At 42.5% G+C, this 14,034-nt stretch overlaps 1 protein-coding gene across 5 annotated transcripts in view; it reads right to left on the bottom strand.

The window, feature by feature from the left end:
* RPGRIP1 (RPGR interacting protein 1) overlaps nt 1-14,034 on the bottom strand; it is a 64,728-nt gene that overhangs the window by 46,163 nt on the left and 4,531 nt on the right. For all 5 annotated transcript variants that reach the window (XM_059706939.1, XM_059706949.1, XM_059706957.1 and 2 more), the window contains exons 2-7: nt 11,689-11,809; nt 9,887-10,019; nt 5,736-6,010; nt 4,454-4,553; nt 3,821-4,000; nt 1,695-1,800 (exon numbers count right to left, since the gene is read on the bottom strand). In XM_059706939.1, the coding sequence (XP_059562922.1) occupies nt 1,695-1,800; nt 3,821-4,000; nt 4,454-4,553; nt 5,736-6,010; nt 9,887-10,019; nt 11,689-11,707 (813 nt within the window). In that variant the 5' untranslated portion in view covers nt 11,708-11,809. The remainder of the gene's footprint in view (nt 1-1,694; nt 1,801-3,820; nt 4,001-4,453; nt 4,554-5,735; nt 6,011-9,886; nt 10,020-11,688; nt 11,810-14,034) is intronic.

Raw genomic sequence — 14,034 nt, 5'->3', positions numbered from 1 at the left:
CAGAGGCAACCAATCAATGTGTCTTTCTCACATTGGTGTTTCTGTCTCTCCCTCTCCCTTCCATTTCCTCTAAAAATCAATGGAGAAGCCCTAGCTGGTTTGGCTCAGTGGATACAGTGTCAGCCTGTGGACTGAAGGGTCCCAGGTTTGATTCCAGCCAAGGGCACATACCTAGGTTGCTGGTTTGATCCTCAGTGTGGGGCGTGCAGGAGGCAGCCAATCATTGCTTCTCTGTCATCATTGATGTTTCTATCTCTTTCTCCCTCTCTCTTCCCCTTTGAAATCAATAAAAATATATTTTTTTAAAAAATCAATGGAAAAAATTACCTCAGATGAGGATTTTTTAAAAAGAAGAAGAATGGTGCCAATTTATCACTTAGACCCTCAATGCTCTACTTCCACCATTCAGATAGAAGTTTCTATTGTGTGATAATGAGAAAAGAGCAGATAAACTGCACTCAAAGCCTGCTCTGCCCCTTACTATTTGCAAGACTTGAGCAAGTTAGTTAACTTCTTTGAGGCTCAGTTCCTTCACCCATTAAATGTACTTACCTGGAGGGTTGTTGTCAGGCTTAAATGAGATAATGTCTGTAAGTATCTAGTACAGTGTCCAGCACATAGAGAGAACTAAGTAAAAGCTGTTCTTCTCTTCTGATCTTGACTTCCTAACCTACCTACAATCTGCGTATTGAAGTATGGTAGCAACCATTTCAGGTGGAAACTGTAGTTTAACTCTAACCCTGTTGTTTGGCTTAACAATATAAAAGTTACTTTGATTTTCTGAATTGTATAAATCATCCTATTCGATTGAATGCCTTATCGATTGAATGACTATTCCATTGATTGTTATCATACTGGTCTTAGAGAGCACATTCTACTGTACCTGGAAACAGGACAGCACAATTACCCTAAATTGTTTTAGTGGCCACAGGTGGTGCGTTCCAGCTGCCTCAGTGGTCCCGAGACCAGGACAGCACAATTACTCTAAATTGTCCTGACAACTCAGTTGTCGGGAGACCCGAGGGCTCCAGATAATGTGTTTCTATCAACTCAGTGATCCGGAGACCCAAAACTGTAATTTAGATAACATGCCTAAGTTTAACCCAGGTTACCCAAGGACTCTAGATAATGTATTTCTGTCAATTCAGTGACCCCGAGACCCGAAACTGTAATTAACATGCTTAATTCTGCTTCTGTAATCTGTTTTTTTGGGAGCCAGGTGCCACATTCCAATGGCATGTAATCCATACCTTTGTGACTTTTGCCTATATAAGTCTGGTTTTGCCACCATCTTATTGCTATGAGATTTGGGGATGACCCCTCATAGTCCCGGATTGCAATAAATGTGACTCTTTAATTCGACTTCTTGAGGCGTCCTTCTGTGATTCGCGGAGTACATTACAACAGTATGACTCTTGGCTGGTACCTGAACCCTGACACAGATTAACCCCATTTAATTCCACCTTATCGGGCAGGGCTTCAGCCTTCTTCCTAATAGAGAGATAATGGGAAGTAATGGAAAAAGAACAGACTCTGAGTTGCAAGGCTTGGATTTGAATATCACCTGTAAGTTGTGTGACCTTAGACAGATAACTTAATTTCTCTCAATTGTGGTCTCTGATGTATAAAATGGAGACAATAATACTCAACTAATTGTTTCCCCCCCAAAAGCACAGCTGATGATGGCAACTCACCTTTTGAACTTCTGTTAATTGTGCTTTTGTCGCTACCAGCGTGGTATTCCTCTCATGTAAGAGCTTCTTAAGTCGAATCAGCTCTATATTCTCCTTAATAGAAGCTCTATAGGAAGAAGATGGTGCTAAAATATTCTGTCTGAGAATGGACAAATTTAAACATCTTTCCCCCCTGATTCTGCACCAAAAAGAATCTCCTCCTCTTGCTTGTCTGCCTATCTCCCCAATAACACACCAGAAATAGGAAGTGTATGCACACTCCCATAATAATCTCCTTCCTCCCATTTCCCCTCATATCAGCTGAGATTTGAGAGACTACCAACTTTAAATGCAGTGCTCTGAGAAAACATAACAGCTAATTTTTTTCAAGATTTTTGTAATTGATTTTTAGAGAGAGAGGAAAGGAGAGGGAGAGAAACATCAATGTGACAGGGAAACATGGATTGGCTGCCTCCTGCACAACCCCCACCAGGGACTGAGCCCACAACCCAGGCGTGTCCCCTGCCTGGGAATCAAACTGGCAACCTTTCGGTGCATGGGATGATGCCTAACGAACCAACCAACAGTTATGTTTACAACAGTTTCATTCATAATTGCCAAAAGTTGGAAGCAACCAAATTGTCCTTCAGAAAGCGAATAGATAAATTGTGGTACATTCAGACAATGGAACATTATTTGGTGCTAAAAAGAAATGAATTATCAACCAATGTCACTCAAATAAATTTAGTGAAAATAATAATAAAGAAATGAGCTATCAAGCCATGAAAACACATGGAGAAAATTTAAATAAAAGTGGATCTTAAAAGGCTACATACTGTATGTTTCCAACTATACAACATTCTGGACAATGACAAAATCACAGAGACAGTAAAAAGATCTGTGACATCAGGGGTAAGAAGGTAGGAAGGAAGGAATAGGCAGAGCATAGAGGATTTTTAGGGCCGTGAAACTATTCTGTATGATACTATAATGACAAATACATGTAATTATACATTTTTTGTTATTTTTATTGATTTCAGAGAGGATGGGAGAAGGAGAGATGAAACATCAATGGTGGGAGAGAATCATTGATCGGCTGCCTCCTGTACTGGGATTGAGCTCACAACCCAGGCATGTGCCCTTGACCAGGATCCTTCAGTCCACAGGCCGACACTCTATCCACTGAGCCAAACTGGCTAGGGCCCATTATACATTTGTACCATAGATTGTACAACACACTAATAGAGAGATAATGGGATTGCTCAGTGGTTGGGCATCAACCTATGAACCAGGAGGTCACAGTTCGATTCTTGGTCAGGGCATATGCCCAGGTTGTGGGCTTGATCCCCAGGAGGGGACGTGTAGGCAACCAATCAATGATTCTCATCATTGATGCTTCTCTCTCTCCCTCTCCTTTCTCTCTGAAATCAATAAAATATATATATATTTTTTAAAAAGAATGTACAACACAAAGAATGAACCCTACGGTAAACTATGGACTTTTGGTGATAGTGATATGTCAGCATAAACTCATCCATTATAACAATGTTCCACTCTGGTATGGACGTCGCCAGTGCGGGGGCTGTGTGGAGATAACATAGAGGTTTATGGGAAATAGCTGTACTTTCTGCTCAATTTTGTGTGAACTTAAAACTACTCTAAAGACTAGCCCTGGCTGGTTTGGCTCAGTGGATAGAGTGCTGGCCTGCTGGTTCGATTCCTATCAAGGGCACATGCCCAGGTTGCGGGCTCAATGCCCAGTAGGGGGCGTGCAGGAGGCAGCCAATCAATGATTCTCATCCTTGATGTGCCTGTCTCTCTCTTCCTCTCTGAAATCAATAAAAATATAGTTTTAAAAAATAAATTAAAAAAATTAAAGACTATTTAAAAACAGTCCTCCAGGAACAGGGCTGAGAATCCACCTCTATCTGGTAATGAGGATGAAATAGTTTTTCTTCAATGAAGTGAAGCAGCAGCTCTATTATACATAAGCATCCCCTTTAGGTTAATCCATTTCTTAACCCAGCTCTACTTTTGAGATTAAAGTGAATCTCAAGCATTCTTTTTTCCTCTTCGACTGATACAAACAAGAATCTCTTGCTTTTTCAGTTCATTACGGCTTGAGGCACGGAATGCTACACTCTTACCGAAGCTCTGTGGCCTTCTGAGCGCATTCCAAAGAGCTTCTCTGTTCAAAATCTTCATCTTTGGACCACATTGTCTCAGGAGACTTGGGTGATTCTCCCACTTGCATAGTATTGCTAGTCATACTGTGGGCACTGTTAGGCATGCATAAACCAATGAGCTTATTCACAATTATGACTTTGCTGAAAGAAATTCTACTTTTAGAATTAGGAACATTAAACACAAAAAGAAGAAAAAGAAACTGCGTCATAGAAGTTGAAGTGGAGAACTGGGCTCTCACGGATATAAAAAGAATTCAGTGATCTTGGTATGTGTGGAAGATAATCTGACAAAAGAGAACTTTTAAGTTCAAACAGAAATATAAATACATTACAACCTAAGGAATAAAAATATAAAGAGAAAAAGAAGAAAAAATCTTTCATTAAGGAAAGGCCTTTGTTTTCCTTTCCTTGGAAGAAGAGAGGTGCTTATTTCCCATTTTTAAGCGATGACGTTAGAATTTGACCTAGGGTTGACTTTCATCTTTTGTTATGCTGGACAAACTCAAAAATACCAACATCCACTTGTTCCTAAATGGCGGATTTTTCAATTAAAGCTGAAAGAGTTACCATGCAGGACAAATGAAAAAAACTCACAGTTCGCTGGGTCCACTGGATATTTCATCTCTGTTTTTCTCATTTGTCACATGCTCCTTGAAAGTGGGAGGGGCTGTGTGGCTCAGCCTGTCTCTTGGCTCTGAAAGTTGAGAGAGATCATGTAGATTGGCAACCGATTTCTCTAGAACACCAGTCGCTAGAACTGGAACACCAAGTGTTGGAAGTAGGGAGCCTTGAGACTAGGGGAAATCTTTATATGACCACTGATCCTAGAGGAGTTCTCAGTCTTTACCCTTGCATAGATATGCGACTACAGAATTTTAAGTCAATGGGACTACAGACTCTCAAGTAAGTGAGTATAAATATAGAGAACGTACAAGTTTGTCCAGGGCAGGAACTGTATGTCTAACTCTAAGGCATCTCTCGTTCTAGTGCCTGGTATATAATTGATGGCACTCAGTAATGCTGAAGTTAAACTGAAGTGAAATTTAGACTTTAGCTTTTCTACTTTTAGCTGTTTTTGCAAAGATTTGGTTGGCTCAAATAGGGAGCTTGAAAATAGAGGAGCATACTAAACAAAACTTAGCATTGTACCCCCAGGGTAAAGAAATTCCATTCCCATGGATCTACATCAGGGCTGAGTCACTAGGTGAAGGAAATTCACACACAAAATTTTACTTAATTCAATGTTGGGTTTCATAGCACCCAGAGACTCTTGGCCACCTGGATACAGGAAGAGACATTGCAGCTCCCCACTCACTGCTGAGTTCTAGGCCTGGACTTCAGGAATGGGTGGGCTTTAGGAATCTCTGAACTCATGCGATTGTATGCAAAGTTTTGTCTATGTGCTGTGTGTCTTTTTCTTGGGAGGAGGCCTCACTTCGGTTATGGTTTCAAAGAAATCCCCTTCCCCCAAAAGGCTAAGAACCCCAGGTTTAGGCTGAGAGTCCCAGCGTGACCTAGCTTAAGATCATTGCAGCTTACATCTGAGCAGCACATCAGTGTTATCTCTATGCCTGTCTTCGGAGCCCGCTGCAGAGCTGGACCAATACATTTCCACTTCTCTTGTCTGATTTTGCTCTCACCAGTATTTCCGGGTGAACTGAGAATTTTGAACCCCACATCCCATTCAGGGGAAAGAAAATAAAAATAAAACAAAACAAAAACAAACAAGAAAAACCTTGTAGGGAGGTAGAAAGGAATGAGAACAAAAGAACAAAATGTGGAGGTGGGCGGAATAAAGCAATGAGGAGGAAGATGCGGCTGGCAACTCGGCCTTGCCCTGGTGTGCCAGGCCTGTGGGCACGGCCCTGCGCCTCACCCCTCCTGGGTTTCTCTGGCGCTTGAGCGCCCGCGCTGTGGAGCTGTCTTTGTCCCACATGGACCCGAGGCTGCGTGCGGTGGGAAACAGGGGCGCCGCGGCGCTGGAACTGCTGTTGCGGCCCCAGCATCAGGGGGCGCTGGTGCTTAGGGGGATGCTGCCGCCGCCCCGCGTCCCGCCTCCGCCTGGCCGGCTCTGAGAGCTGCTCCTGGGTGGCCGCCTCTGCCCCCAGGTCCCGGCCGGCAACTGTCAACCGCAGCAAGGCTGTCCTCATCCTATGGGTAAAAATCGAGTGGGTGGCATGTGACTTCTTCTGTGACAGCTATTTCTACAGTTTATTTGGTAGCAAATAATCTGAATTGATCTGTGATATTAATTATTTTTTGTTATTCCTCACTCGAGGATATTTTTCCATTGATTTTCAGAGAGAGTGGAAGAGAGAGGGAAAGACAGAGAGAAACACCGATGTGAGAGAAACACATCGATTGCCTCCTACACAAGCCTTGACCAGGGCCTGGGCCAGGCAGGAGCCTGCCACCAAGGTATATGCCCTTGGCCGGAATCGAACCCAGGACCCTTTGGTCCATAGGCTGAAGCTCTATCCACTGAGCAAAACTGGCTAGGGGAATCTGTGATATAAATTTATCCACTGTAGTCCATTATTTACACTTAAATTTTTTATTTTCTAAAAAATATATATATTTTTGCCTGGTCAGCATGGCTCAGTGGTTGAGCTTCGACCTATGAACCAGGGGGTCATGGTTCAATTCCTGGTCAAGGCACATGCCCGTGTGGGGCATGCAGGAGGCAGTCAATCAATGATTCCCTCTCATCATTGATATTTCTATCTCTCTCTCACCCTTCCTCTCTGAAATCAATAAAAATATATTTAGAAAATATTTTCAGTCCCCAAAACACTGTAACATTTTGAGGGCAGGGACATAGTGGTTCCATCTTTGTCCATTCTGTTGCAGTGATCACACACTCATCTTAACAAAAATGTTCGAACATTCCTCAATATACTTGTGTGTATATTTATTTTTAAACTAGAGGGCCTGGTACATGAAATTTGTGCACTGGGGGGGGGGGGTGGTCCCTCAGCCTGCCTGCGCCCTTTCACAGTCAGGGAGCCCTCAGGGGATGTCCAACTGATGGCTTAGGGAGCGGGCCTAAGCCATCAGTTGGACATTTTTAGCGCTGCCACAGTGACAGGAAAGGCTCCCGCCACTGCTGCTGTGCTCACCAGCTGTGAGCCTGGCTTCTGGCTGAGCAGCACTCCCCCTGCATTGAGCGTCTGCCCCCTAGTGGTCAGTGCAGGTCATAGTGACCTGTCATTCTGCCATTTGGTCTATTTGCATATTAGCCTTTTATTATATAGGATTATATACATTTACTTCTGTACTAATACATAATGGTCATTATAAAACATAAACAAAAATACTAATTTCTAAAGGGGAGATAATTAAAGATAAGTAAAATTTTAATATTTACTTCCTTCATCCCAATTGTCTGCACACCCCTGTGTATGTGTCCACCTTTAAGGATTAGCCTTCTTTTTTTTTTTTATTGCTTAAAGAATTACAAAGGGTATTACATATGTGTCTTCCCCCCCCCCCCCCCCGCCCTTGACTATCCCCTGGCCTCCCCCACCTCCCAGCGTCCCATGTAGGATTAGCCTTCTATAGCCCCTAGTATACACCAAGCCTTATATGTGGATAGTCAATCACTATTTATTGTCTAGACCAGGGGTGGGCAAACTTTTTGACTCGAGGGCCACAATGGGTTCTTAAACTGGACCGGAGGGCCGGAACAAAAGCATGGATGGAGTGTTTGTGTGAACTAATATAAATTCAAAGTAAACATCATTACATAAAAGGGTACGGTCTTTTTTTTTTTTTTTTTTTTAGTTTTATTCATTTCAAACAGGCCGGATCCAACCCGAGGGCCGTAGTTTGCCCACGGCTGGTCTAGACCTAAAATCATGCTTTTTACTGTTACTATCAGAACATGCCAGTTCTGACATTTACTATGTGGCCTTGGGCATGTCATTAACCTTTTGTGCTCATTTTTCTCATCTATGAATAGAGACAAAACTGTACCTGCCACATTAGGTTGTTATGAGGATTAAATAAGCTAATATATGTGAAGTGCTTAGGGCAGTGACGGAGTATTGTAAGCACTGTATGAGTTAGCTATGATTACTTATGTTTATATCCAGATAAAGAAATCAAGGCATAGCCGGAACCGGTTTGGCTCAGTGGATGGAGCGTCGGCCTGCGGACTGAAAGGTCCCAGGTTCGATTCCGGTCAGGGGCATGTACCTGGGTTGCGGGCATATCCCCAGTAGGAGATGTGCAGGAGGCAGCTGATCGATGTTTCTCTCTCATCGATGTTTCTAACTCTCTATCTCTCTCCCTTCCTCTCTGTAAAAAATCAATAAAATATAAAAAAAAAAAAAAAAAAAAAAGAAATCAAGGCATACAATACCTAGGTAACTTGCTCAAAGCCAGGGAGGGGGGATAGAATCCAATTTAGCCACTAAGTATCTATAATCCCAAGTACTTTTTGGTTACCAACCAAGAAGCAAGATTTTTGACCAATGCAACTTTCTGATGTCAGGTTCTTGATTCTTTATAAAATAAAAGGCTTCTAGCTCTGAAGAGCACTGGCTTATAGAGCAAACTCGCAATCCTGTAGATTCTACTAGTAGATGAAGCTCCGAACTCTTCTTGGGCATTATCACTGTGAAAGCAAAACACTGCTCCTGACATTGGGGGTTGGTCTGACACAGCTGATTCTCAGTGCTGTTTGAAGCTGGCCTGGTGCTCCCAGCTAGGCCATGTGATTGTCCTGTTGGACATCCTCTCACAGAATACAAGCATCAGACCAGGCCATTTGAGACCACTGCTGTAATCTTGCCTGCGCACAGACAAAAAGCAAGGTCACCGTGCCACCACAAAACCCCAAACATCCTTGTCTCCTGGCTAATGCGAGGGACTGCTACTTCTTTGCCTATTACAGATATAGCCTCACTCTAGTCTACCTTCCCTGGAGACGAGTTTTTTGAGATATCCAAACATAGAGTGGTCCTTGCTTTCTGATAACACCAAATCTGGAGCAAACTGTTATCTTGGCCCCTCCCCCTATAATAGGTTCTTTCTAACACATTCTGCTGAGATGCCCTTAGCTCCCCGTGGTGTGCACGTTCTGTAGCTGTGATGGGTAATAAACCCTACCTGCGCAACCCTGTATGTGTTCCTGTGGGTCTTCAACACCAACATCTTCAAACTATGTCCTAGAGTTAATTCCGGAACTTTGGGGACACCCATTCTTCCCATCTGTTTATCTGCCCATACCCTATCTCAGATTCCTCTCCAGGTCCCCACCCAAGAGATGCACGTTTGAAAGCCAACACTCTAAGGTAGGGGTGGGCAAACTTTTTGACTCGAAGGCCACAATGGGTTCTTAAACTGGACCAGAGGGCCGGAACAAAAGCATGGATGGAGTGTTTGTGTGAACTAATAATATAAATTCAAAGTAAACATCATTACATAAAAGGGTATGGTCTTTTTTTTTTTTTAGTTTTATTCATTTCAAACGGGCAGGATCCGGCAGGTCGTAGTTTGCCCACGGCTGCTCTAAGGGCACTGTATTTAGATTTTTGAGTTAAGAGCTTTCAGCTCGGCGACTCACCAGCTGTGACTTTGGGCAATTAACCTCTTGGTTAGTTAATATATATAAAGTGACTGCAACATACCTTCATACAGTAAATGCTCAATATGATTTTTTGTTTCATTTTCTAAATTAACAAACAAACACAGCCTTTCTTACTTGCCCTTTGTCCCCCTGAGATTTTGGGCATTCGCCCTGTTCCTATTCCCTCTGTGGAATCTGACCAGGCTCTTGCTCTGTGAGCTGAAGTAGCTCTTGACGATACTTTGTGGCCTATGGCCACAGTCTATTGACGTGTTTGACAAGAAAACCGAATAAAGTAATATTGCCTCCAAATATTGTTTTTGGAGTTAACCATTTTTGACTTTTGAATTATTTTCTGGTATAAACAACTCAGGAAAATGTATTCTTTTTGGTTTAGTGTCATGCAGGCCTGGTGTAGATACAGCTTTTAAAGACTTAAGGAGAACTCTAGGTACCTTTTGATCTCATCCTGTTGCTTCCAAGAAAGCTTCTTTAGCAACATGTGTTCTTCACGAAGACGAAACCAACTGTCCTCTATTTCTTCCTGGCTCATTTTGCTCAAAGTTGGTTGAATTTTAATATTCTTACCTAAAGTCCCAGGAGAGGGTAAATGGAGATTATTTTTACATGTCATTTACAAAACCCATCAGGTCTTTCATCACATTTTGTCCAGAGGGCTTAAATCTATCTTAGGTCAAGTATTTAAGAGGAAATGAAGAAGTTTATGAAACGCATACTAATGGATATCTTTATTATTCCATATCACTCCTGAATAAGGAATATCATTCCATATCATTCGAGCATGAGATATGACTCAACTTTCTGTCCAGAAAGTACATAATCTTAAAAAATATCAAATAGGGCTGTTAGACTACTTAATTTTTCATTTATTATTTTATTTTTTCTCCTTATTAGATAACTGGACCTAGACAAGGATTGTGCCCACAGCCATCTTTAAATCTCCCATAAGGGAAAGGATAGAAACCTTTCTTAATTACCAAGAGTCATCTCATTTGTTTTTGTGGTCTGGAGAAACTGCCCCAAAACTGCCTCCTTGAAACAGAGCCTCTGCTTGGTCTAATCAAGGAAATTAGAGCATACTTTTCTTTTTCTTTTCTTTCTTTCTTTATTTTTCTTTTTTAAAAATATATTTTATTGATTTTTTTACAGAGAGGAAGGGAGAAGGATAGAGAGTTAGAAACATCGATGAGAGAGAAACATCAATCAGCTGCCTCCTCCACAACCCCAACTGGGGATGTGCCCACAATCAAGGTACATGCCCTTGACTTGGATCGAACCCGGGACCCTTCAGTCTACAGGCTGATGCTCTATCCACTGAGCAAAACCGGTTAGGGCCCCTTTTTTTTAAGGAGCTGGAACACCTTTTATTTTCTGTTTAAAATCCAAGGTTTTTTTTGTTGTTGTTGTTGTTGTTTTTTTGTTTGTTGTTTTTTTTTTAATTTTTATTTTATTTTTATTTATTTATTTATTTTTTTAAATATATTTCTTTATTGACTTCAGAGAGGAAGGGAGAAGGAGAGAGAGATAGAAACATCAATGATGAGAGAGAATCATCGATCGGCTGCCTCCCGCACACCCCCCACTGGGGAACGAGCCCGCAACCCAGGCACGTGCCCCTAGCCAGAATCGAACCTGGGAAACTTCAGTCCGCAGGCCGACGCTCTATCCACTGAGCCAAGCCGGCCAGGGCTGTTGTTGTTTTTTAAGGAGCTAGAGAGCATACTTTTCAGTGTGTGAATGTTCACTGGCCCAGGGTTGGCTCTGATCTTATGGGAATTATTCTAAAACCACAGAGCTCAAAATACAGCTCCTTCCCTGGAAGAAAGAGAGCTCAGAACTTTAGTCTCAGAACCACCTTAGCCACCACTATCATCACCTCTCTGATCTATCCTTTGGAAATAATGACAAGTACAGAGGGAGAGAAAGATAGAAACATCAATAATGAGAGAGAATCATCAATCGGCTGCCTCCTGCATACTCCCAACTGGGGATCCAGCCCAAAACCCAAGCATGTGCCATGACTGGGAATCGAACTATGACCTCCTGGTTCATGGGTCGATGCTCAACTATTAGCTACACCAGCTGGGTGACAATGCTTCTCTCTCACCTCTCTCTCTCATTCTCTCTCTCTCTTTTCCCCTACCTCCTCCTGCCTCTCTAAAATCAATATAAAATATATCCCCAGATGAGGATTAAAATAAATAAATAATAAATAAAAAGCATCCATTGTATTTACCTTTCGATGCTGGTATCATTGGAGGTATCAAATCTATGACACTAACAGGTTCTTTAATGTATTTTCCACCAGGAGGTGTGATGCATATCAGTTCTCAAGCTGTAAGTGATCCCAGAGGACGCTGAAATTGAAAAACAAAAGTCCAGCAAATTACATGCCCTCTGTAGGCTGCACTTAAGTTGTAGCAGGAATTTTTCAACACTCTCATGATACTATATCACACATCATAGCCTTTTTTTTTAATATATTTTATTGATTTCCCACAGAGAGGAAGGGAGAGGGATAGAGAGTTAGAAACATCGATGAGAGAGAAACATCAATCAGCCACTTCCTGCGCACCCCCCACTGGGGATGTGCCCACAACCAAGGTACATGCCCTTGACCGGAATCGAACCCGGGATCCTTCAGTCCACAGGCCGATGCTCTATCCACTGAACCAAACCGGTTATGGCACATCATAGCCTTTTTAAAATATATATATTTTCATTGGTTTCAGAGAGGAAAGGAGAGGGAGAGATAGAAATATCAATGATGATGCGAGAGGATCACTGATTGGCTGCCTCCCACAAGCCCCCTACTGGAGATGGAGTCCGCAACCTGGGCTTGTGCCCCTGACCAGAATCGAACCTGGGACCCTTCAATCTGGAGGCCAACGCTCTATCCACTGTGGGAAACCGCCTATTGTCTTCACTCGCAGAGAGGTGTGGACAAGGAACCGGCAAGGCTGGTGATCCTTGAAGCCCTTGCAAAGGTCAGGGCTGTGCACCCATTGTTAGTCCAGACAATGGTGGCTGAAGCAACTTCCCCATTTGTTATTATGTAAATCCTTGCTGATGAGCTAGTCTGCCTGTTACTGGAAATTGCCTGCCTAAGGGGTATGGGTGTATCCCAAACCAATAAAGTGTTGGCCCCGCCTGGGCACCAGTGGAAGTCCTTCCCCTTGAGTTGGACTTACCCGCCTGGCCCCCCAATATTTCCAAATTATCTCTTGTCTCTTCTCTTTCATTTGTGTGCGGCTCCGCTTCCAGATCCTGAACCCTGAACTACGCGGGACATGGAGGGAAACATTTACAACAATCCACTGAGCCAAACTGGCTAGGGCCTTCATAGCTTTTTAAAAATATATATCTGTATTGATTTCAGAGTGGAAGAGAGAAATAGAAACATCCACAATGAGAGAGAATCATTGACTGGCTATCTCTTGCACACCCCTAACTGGGAATTGAGCCCTCAACCCAGGCATGTGTCCTTGACTGGAATCGAACCTGGGACCATTCAGTCCACAGGCCGACACTCTATCCACTGAGCCAAACTGGCTAGGGCAACATTAACATTTTATTGATCTACTTTCCAGACAATTTAACTTGATTGTGCCATTCACATTCTGTTCTGCAATGATTCATTTTTTAAAACCACAGTAAGCAGAGAACCTCTTTACAGTGACATAATGTTAAATGGATCTATACCGATTTCATAGCATGCTTATTTCAAGAAAGCTGAACAATAACCCAAAAGTTGATGTACTTTCACATGTTAGACAACAATCCTAGGATTAAAACAGAATTGAAGCAACCAAAGAAACCATTTTGTTTTAAAGGATATCCCACATTTAAGATTGCTTTTGCGGTTATGCTAAGATACCCTGTCTTCCCAGCCTCCTTCTGTAGAGAAGTAACATGGAAGAGAACGGAGAGGTAACTGCATCACAGGCCTGGCCCTCGGGAGCAAAAGCCATTTGCAAAAATGGAGCTGTAGCAGAAACCGGTTTGGCTCAGTGGGTAGAGCGTCGGCCTGTGGACTGAAGGGTCCCAGGTTCGATTCCGGTCAGGGGCATGTACCTGGGTTGCGAGCACATCCCCAGTGGGATATGTGCAGGGGGCAGCTGATCGATGTTTCTCTCTCATCGATGTTTCTAACTCTATCTCTCTCCCTTCCTCTCTGTAAAAAAATCAATAAAAAAATAAAATAAAATAAATAAAAATAACAATACACCACCAAAGCTCTATACCGCTGTGGAGCAACTGAAAAGTAGCACTAACACTGAAATCAAAGAAGCTCTAAAAATGAAATGGAGGTTATAAGAATGTCAGAAAAAAAAATCCAGGAGAGACTGTCAGTGAAGGTGTGATGAAGAAACATCCTAAATCCAATGAAGTGGCCAGATTTAACCTCTCAGGAAAAAAGGAGTGGAGAGAAAATATAAGGAAGGAGAATTTATCAATCATTTAAACTGAGTGGAATGAAAGACTAAAAGAATTCCCTTGCAGCCCTGGACAGATAGCATAGTTGGTTGGAGTGTTATCCCCATACATCAGAGTTTTGGGTTCAATCCCCAGTTAGGACACA

Source organism: Myotis daubentonii, chromosome 1, assembly GCF_963259705.1.
Source record: "Myotis daubentonii chromosome 1, mMyoDau2.1, whole genome shotgun sequence".
In the NCBI taxonomy this organism is placed as follows: domain Eukaryota; kingdom Metazoa; phylum Chordata; class Mammalia; order Chiroptera; family Vespertilionidae; genus Myotis; species Myotis daubentonii.
Note: the sequence above shows the minus strand (reverse complement) of the source record. Positions and strands in the feature narration are given on the sequence as shown.